The sequence below is a fragment of the Vespa velutina genome, chromosome 9 (genome assembly GCF_912470025.1).
Source record: "Vespa velutina chromosome 9, iVesVel2.1, whole genome shotgun sequence".
Lineage (NCBI taxonomy): Eukaryota > Metazoa > Arthropoda > Insecta > Hymenoptera > Vespidae > Vespa > Vespa velutina.
The window spans coordinates 482,473-490,480 of NC_062196.1; the positions used below are offsets into that span (position 1 = coordinate 482,473).

Consider the following 8,008-nt stretch of genomic DNA (forward strand, 5'->3'; position numbering starts at 1 on the left):
TTACTTGCTATAAAGATATGATGGTGGATCGAAAAGAAGAGGGTGGGAGGTTGGTAACGTCACGATGTTTCTTAATGGAGGACCAGATAAGATCACCCCTTCGTAATCCCAATGAATTCATGCGTGGCGTTTCGTGGCACGAGGCGTGTTTTTCCTAGAGCAAGCCGTTTCTCCGGGCTCGGTCAATAAATCGGCCGATAACGGCGACGATAAGCTCACCAAATTGAAGGCAAACATCCCGCTGGCACGCGGTCATTATACCATCGTGGAATAATAGTTGGCCGTTTGTTACGCGCTCCCTAATTACGGTGACTACGAAACCGACGAATGAAGCATAGCGAAGCTCGTGTATGTAAGTAGAGAAAACATACCCTTTCCCTTATTCTTACAACTCCACCCTCCATTTTTTTTACATTATGCGCCATCAAATAGGTAGCTAGGTATACATCACTGATTCAAATGATCTCGCAAATCTCGTATACTATATACTCTATATAGACATACCTATGTGTAGATATATACGTATGTATATAAGTATATATGTAAGTATCTACGTATGTATACGTATTCCTCGCGTGAGAATAATTGAATATTAAGAAATCTCTCTCGTCCATCGTGTTCTATCCGGCCACTTACGAAGCATCGACGTAATTACGGGAGGACAATAATTATTTTCTTCGAATCTATTCAACGAAGCGGAGACGTGTAAGTGGTAGAATATTACGAGAAGTACAAAAAAATAGAAATCTGTTTTTTTTACATTATTTTTTCCTTTATCTCGATTGGATTGATTTCATTGTAAATATTAATATATATCCGTATATGTGAGATGCTTTATTAATTATAATTATATCATCATTGAACAAACATTTCTTTCTCTTAATCGGAATATCTTAATATTTTTTTTTTTTTTTTTTAATAAATAATATAAAAGACGAATCATATAACTTAACGATCTTCATTCGTGTTTAGAATTTGAAAAAGTACGATCTTTAAAATAAACATATACAACTTTTCGATGATGCTATTTCCAAAATTACTTGTTTCGTACTCGTGTAAAATTCGTTTCATAACCGTGCTAAGACATCTAAATCATTATTTCAAACGTGAATACGATGGATCTTTGAAGAGTCATTTATCATTCACAATATCGAGTGTGACATCTGTCCTCTGGTGAACAAGCAATTCGTAGAAACGCGATACGGAACTCGAAATGTTCGATATCGGCCCTTCCGACCTATGCAACAATGCCCATCCTGTTCTACCATTTACTGTATGTATATATACGAATGACTATTAATATATGGCCACTAGAACCATTGTTGCGAATTAGGTACCACCGAACGATCCATTGTCGAGGACAACGGGAGGCTTGAGAAATGTTCCCCAAAGAACAATTTTTCGAGGGTTGACTTCGAAAGTCGATTGACTTTTCATGAACTTTCAGCTTCATCAGTACCTTCTGTTCTTTTTCCTACCCTCTCTCGATCAGCGAAAGGGTCGAATAAGATTTAATTATGTGAAGAATAAAATTTCATTACTGAATTTAGAAATGTTTCGGTAGAATTGCTGACATATAAAATATATCTCAAGATTAAACGTTTAACCAATGAAATTGGCTCGAAATAATAATTGTGTCTTTGTTAATATTTTATTCGTCCTATATATTATATTTATTATATTTTATTATACATTAATATATTTTGTATATATATATATTTTTTTGTTGACAGTTACTAGTGATGCCATCTGATATGGATTTTATCAAGCACATTGTTTTTATGGATGAAATTGTATATACCGACGGTAGGTAACGATAACGTTCCTGAAATATCAACTTCGTAGTTCGTAGATACGTCATTAATGATAACTCTACAAGTTAAAAGTGTTAAATGTAAACTTTAAATTCAATTATTAAGATAATGAGATCGAATCGATTCTGTAGAAACAGTTTTTCTTTAATGTTTAGTGTACAAATACATAAAATGCATAATGTATATAAAAGTAACGAAATTGAATGATTATATTTAAAAGGCACGGGTTCCGCACGGATTTCATGGTTTGCCCGACTTAATATTTTCTTTCTAAAAAGGCATATCGATGCTTTTTTTTTCTTAAGTAGCATGGCTACGCATATATTCATAAAGTTCAGCTCTCTGTCATGTCCGTAAACGTTTCTGATCTATCTGTGACAAATCATCGATACGATTCGAGTTCGACATACGTAAATGAATCGAGAAAGCACATGTTTCTCCATTTACTAATTAAAAGACATCTCTGTTTCGTTCGACGGAAATAACTACATTTCATCAATCACAATACTTTGTTTCTCAAACGTCCAAGATTACCAATTTCTGTTTCCAAAACGTCTCCACGCTGTAAAAGAGAAAACAAAGTTTAACGTCTTAAAGTTTGAGAAAATAATTTCTTTCTTAATTATTTAATGAAATAAGAAATTTATTTCAGCATACTTTCAAGAACTCCGGTGGCTTTCTCGTGAATCCTACACCTGCTGGAGTACCAGTAAGTATTACATCTCCAGGTAACAAAGTCATAAATCTAAAAGCAAAGATATAATATATTCTTTGACATGAAACCTTCCATTTCTATTATGAAATGAAAAGAAAATAATACTAACTGGGATATATAAGCAACAATTTCATGAGGTTTGAAAATAAGTTCACTGGTATTTCCATTTTGCTTGAGATTACCATTTACCCAGGTTTTCACCGTTAAATTATTAATATCGGATATTGATTCCTTCGTCACAACAGCAGGTCCAAGTGGACAAAATGTATCCATGCCTTTACCAAGTAGAAATTGTCCACCATTGCGTTTCGATTTCTGCCAATCTCGAGCTGTTATATCTTGAGCAATTGTGAACCCAAAAATGCAATCCTCTGCTTCTTTATCACTGATAGTCTTACATCGCTTTCCAATCACTATAGCAAGTTCAGCTTCCCAATCGACCTTCTATATTGAAAAGATTTATAAATATTAATATCCATGAATATAGTATAATTTTTGTAATATTGTATTTTTTAAAGGATAACAATTATCTATAAATTGAAATTATTTTATATTTAATAACGTTTATACAATAAACGAATTTATATGTGAGGAGAATTTTAATTAGATGGAAATATTTTTTAAAAAATATTAATTACAAGATCATAAAATTTATACAATTTATATAATTAAATGCTTTTATATTTATTATTAAAATCATAAAACCAATTATTACATTATTTATTATTTTTTATCTCTTTTATTAATTTTCTACTTTACTCTACGCGAAACAAATAAAAAAATCATTGGATTGAAATCATATTATTATTTTTTTCTTATCTCTCAAACAAACTTAACAAACGAAACATTATAAATCAGAAAGACATCTAATATAATTAAATCAAAAACATATTAATCGGTTATATAATCTCAACGATTAAAAATATTCTGCCTACTCAAATGTTGATATTGATACTTTCAAAAGTTACAATATAACTTAGAACATAATATAATATAACTTAGTGGATATAATTAAAGACATTAATGTTTCTCATAGATGTCTTTCAAAAAATATTATTTAGATTAGAAATGAATCAATGTCATTGATTGATAATATGAATTCGAATCATCTGATCTTTAATTTGTTAATTATATATCTCAGTTAAATGTAAATTATATTGATGATATCTTCGAATAAAACTTGTCCATGATTTTATACCACAATTATAAAGTCAATACAACAATCACGCCGATAACGTAGATTTCTTTAAATGTAAATCTTAAAAAAATATTTTTATGCGAAATTTATACTCACCTCTGATATTGAAGGTAAAATAACATTGTCGGTTGGTCCTACGATGTTACTAGGAAATTTGCTGAAAACTACTGGACTTTCCGGTGGCGATACGCCCTGTTCTTCGCAATGTCCGCTATAATTTAAGCCGATGCATGCTAATTTGTCCATTCGCGTAATCGGTGCCAAAAAATTCACGTCTTCCGCCGGAATTATGCTACGTCCTTCGGCGACGATTCTATTCAAACATGATACATTATATCATAAATACATATATACACTTTTTAACATATATACACGTATGTCCAATATAAAAAAAAAAAAAACATTTTTCTTTCGAAGAATAAAGGAAATTAACAATTTGCATACTAATTTATAACATGAAAGCACTCAGAGAAGCTCTCAAGACTCAAAAACAAAAAAGAAAAATCTAAGTATTCTTTTCACGTTCGAAGAGGCATTAGAAATAAGTAAGGCGATAGGTATTGTATTTTGCACTTGCAAACATAGCCATACAGTGTGTATATTTTCAATTGTATGTAATACGAAACATTGTTGTTTGTTTTAAGATCGAAATCTCGTTCGTTACTGAAAGCCAAACAATGTGATAAGGATACAATGATAGCATATGAACGTGATTCGATAAGAGAACTTATATTTTCTCTCCCTCTTTTTTTAAAGTAAAGAAGGAGAGAGAGGGGGAGAGAGGGAGGGAGTATAATTATAGTCATGACAATTAAAAATTACTTTAGATTTCCTTATGAAAATTAGACAAAATGTAATTGTTTTCCAATAAAAAACAAAAAAATGATCAGGAATGTATAATGCAAACTTGATGGGACTTAAATTTCGTGCAATAACCAACCTCTCTACAGCCGCCATTAAATCGATATCGTCTTCCCTGGCGAAACAAAGTTTTTATATGAGAACGATATTTTATATATTTTCGTAGAAAGAAATAAACAAAAAATAAACAATAATAAAGTCATTGAATCGCTAATAATTTTTTTTATATAAAACTCAATGGTCGCTTCTTATCTCGTAACTTATCTCGTATTATAAATTTTTTATTGACCAAATCACGTAAGTATAATTAACTTTATCTTTATTTTTTCTATTTACTTTAAAAATTACTAGAAATTTTCAATGGAAATTTATAATTAAAATTATAATTGTCATTAATCTCGAAATCTTACAAATAATTTTGTTGTAATAAAACAATTTGAATATTAATTATCAGTAAAAGAATAATTAAATAAAATGATTCGTTTTAAATTAGAAAAAAAATAATAAAATTTCATAAATATTTATATAAAATATTCTTATTTTCATTTCATTTTTAAATTTGATAAATATTTTTCGACGATCACTATGCATTATCGTCCATTATCAATTGTCGATAACATTGCTAATAATCGATAGATGAAAGATAAAAAAACAAGGAGAAAAATACAATTACCTTTTAGCACTTTTCACAAGGTCATCTCCACCCTCGAGGAATTTCTTTAACGAATTCGGAATCCTGGAATCAACTGCAGACACAGCTATGATATCTCCACCTTCTTTAAGTTGGACTCCTAAATGTTGAGGACCGCCATTTTTATTCGTGAATTGCACGAATCTATAAAGAGAATTCGAAATCAGAACTTATTTTAATAAGTTCTCTCTCACTCTCTCTTTCTCTCCACGATTGATATTTAAAAATAAATTAAACTGATATTTTAGAAAGGATTTAAAGTGTAAATAATGAAAATAAACAAATCGTACTTATTATCCAAGATATAAAATATTTATGTATATATATATTACAAACTAAATATCGTAATCTCATATTTTTTTATCAATATTTTATAATTAATTATTCTATAATATTTTATTTTTTAAACGATTATAACAATTATTTATAAATTAAAAGATTATCATCTATGTGATAAAATCTATTAAATTTATATTTACTAACCAAAGCTTCATGCGAATAGAATATCAATTATATGAGATACTATTTCTACAGAGGACATACATATTCTTTGTTAAACGTCGACGCATTGATACGTAACTAACCTCAATATTTCAAAACCTGGGGACGTTAAACTCACAGGTGCAATTTGTTTCTCTATACATTCTCTATACATTCATTATTAGAAAAAAAATAAGAATAAAATATTCAATAGATAACGATTTATATCACTTTCTTTATACTTGACTACATGTGAATTTTTTTTAGCAAACACACTTGAGTCAACATTCAATTATGTATTCAAAAATATATAAATTATTATATAAAATAGATGTCATTGATATTTCAAGCTAAAACGAAGCATTTACGAAAAAGTATTATTGATAAACATAAGAAATTGAAAATTACATAATTTTGAAGGACAATCGACCAATTTTGCGAAATAGTTATTACGTCGTTGACAGTTTTCATAACAGTATAGTTAACTACAAAAAAGAAGGAATATGATAATCATATTTATGCAATATCAGCAATTACTTTTCCTGACATTGGATGAAATTATTGTTTTACGTAAATATATCGTAAAATTACCTATAAAGAATCGACGAATAATTGAGAAAAACAAAATAAAAAAAGAGATATAGGAAGAAATATATCTCCAGAAAAATACATCCAAAAAACAATGATCATCCAAATTCTTTCGAAATACATATATATATGTATTTTTAATCTATAATTAAAGATTAAAAAGAATGATTTATGCTGTTAAACTGTTTCACTCTCAAATGTTTTTTTATTTTGCAACTAGAAATACATTCGACATTACAATGTTCAAACGTGTTTTACAAGTAAACTATACGAATGTAACTTTCTAATCTAATCATTTTGTCCTTTTCTTCTTTTTTTTATATATATGTATGTATATATATATACACACGGATTATATACATATATATATATATATATATATACACATACGCACATACTCTACCATTTCACTTTCTCAATATTTAGTTGAATAATTAAATTTCAAATTAATGAAATGAAATTTCATTATATTTTTTCATTACGTTAAAATTGTCTTTTGTTTTTTTTTCTTTTGCTACAATATGTTATAATTCAAATAATATTTCGATCTAGTTTCATCTTCATTTCTGATCACAAAGTGCAAATATTTAATAAGAAAGGTCGAAGGGTTGAAAGATAGGAATGCACGTATATAAATTTTATTTCATAATGAAAACATATTTATGCGAAAGGAAAAGGAAAAAAAAAATTTTCGAAGTGGACATAAATGTTAATCGATTCATTAACATAAGGATAAATATAACAATGAATAGATAAAATAAAAAATACTCTAAAAAAATTGGCAGAATACCAAATGAACCGAACGTATAGAAGACATACGAAAAAAGAAAAGTAAGAAATATAGATAGACAAATAGAGGAAGGTCCAAATATAATCAAATGACCAATGACATCAATTTCAATTTAACCCAAAAGTATATATTTCGCAATTATCATTAAAAAACAAATAGGTTATATTTATGTGTGTGTGCATATGTATATATATATATATATATATATATATATATATATATATATATATATTTCTTTTTCTAATAGTAAATTATAGTTGTTTCCCTTAAGAACCCCTAAAGTAATACGTCCCTGAGACCGGGTGTATTTGACTCACCTCATATTGAGCGCGCTGTTCACAGAGAAGTTCCTAACAGCAGTAATATTTGCGACGAAATGTGTATTGACTTTCGCTTTCTCGCTGCAAGAACTCCTCAAGAAGAGGAAAGTTCTGCCAAGTAATCGGTATCTTCCACGATACGGCATATTCTCGTTTCTATTATCAGAATTTTTTCTTCTATTTTTTTTTGATAAATATCTTTAGCTTATACACCTTAATCAGTGATTAACAAATCTCAAACAAAAACTTTATGATAAACAAAATTACAAAAAGATAGAATAAATGTGATATAAAGAAATCGATACATCCGTTATGAAAGACTGATTGTGACTGAAGAATGCGTAACACTGACTAGTCCCTCTAACGGATATCGAAGGAACTCATTGGTATTGCGATAATGACCTATCTTCTTCATATAATTATTATGTTTTCAAATTATATCCAAAATTTTTTCTTATCTGTTTTGTTTATTCCATCTTTCGAATATACTTTATCATTTGAAGCAAAATAATTTGCTTTAGTATTTTTATTTAAAAAGAAAAAATTCTAGG

The 8,008-nt window shown here is 28.5% G+C and overlaps 1 protein-coding gene across 2 annotated transcripts; it reads right to left on the reverse strand.

Annotated features, from left to right (window-relative positions):
- Positions 1 to 1,937: 1,937 nt before the first annotated feature.
- On the reverse strand, positions 1,938 to 7,939 carry LOC124951478 (fumarylacetoacetate hydrolase domain-containing protein 2). 2 transcript variants are annotated; one of them, XM_047499930.1, is made up of 7 exons: positions 7,455 to 7,851; positions 5,262 to 5,423; positions 4,668 to 4,703; positions 3,824 to 4,040; positions 2,639 to 2,973; positions 2,472 to 2,559; positions 1,938 to 2,376 (listed from the first exon to the last, which is right to left on the reverse strand). In XM_047499930.1, the coding sequence occupies exons 1-7, from the start codon at positions 7,601 to 7,603 to the stop codon at positions 2,314 to 2,316; spliced, it is 1,050 nt and encodes a 349-aa protein (XP_047355886.1). In that variant the 5' UTR covers positions 7,604 to 7,851; the 3' UTR covers positions 1,938 to 2,313. The 2 variants fall into 2 exon arrangements, with proteins under 2 accessions (XP_047355886.1, XP_047355887.1); XM_047499931.1 differs by lacking the exon at positions 4,668 to 4,703 and having other exon boundaries at positions 7,455 to 7,939.
- Positions 7,940 to 8,008: the final 69 nt, after the last annotated feature.

What these genes read in the sequence shown, in the direction of transcription:
- LOC124951478 (XM_047499930.1), bottom strand. Translation starts at nt 7,603, where the DNA reads ATGCCGTATCGTGGAAGATACCGATTACTTGGCAGAACTTTCCTCTTC. An exon ending in TTAATGGCGGCTGTAGAGAG is followed by an intron (nt 4,041 to 4,667) that starts GTTGGTTATTGC and finishes ATGTTTGAATAG; the next exon opens with AATCGTCGCCGAAGGACGTA. An exon ending in TTTTACCTTCAATATCAGAG is followed by an intron (nt 2,974 to 3,823) that starts GTGAGTATAAAT and finishes TTTTCAATATAG; the next exon opens with AAGGTCGATTGGGAAGCTGA.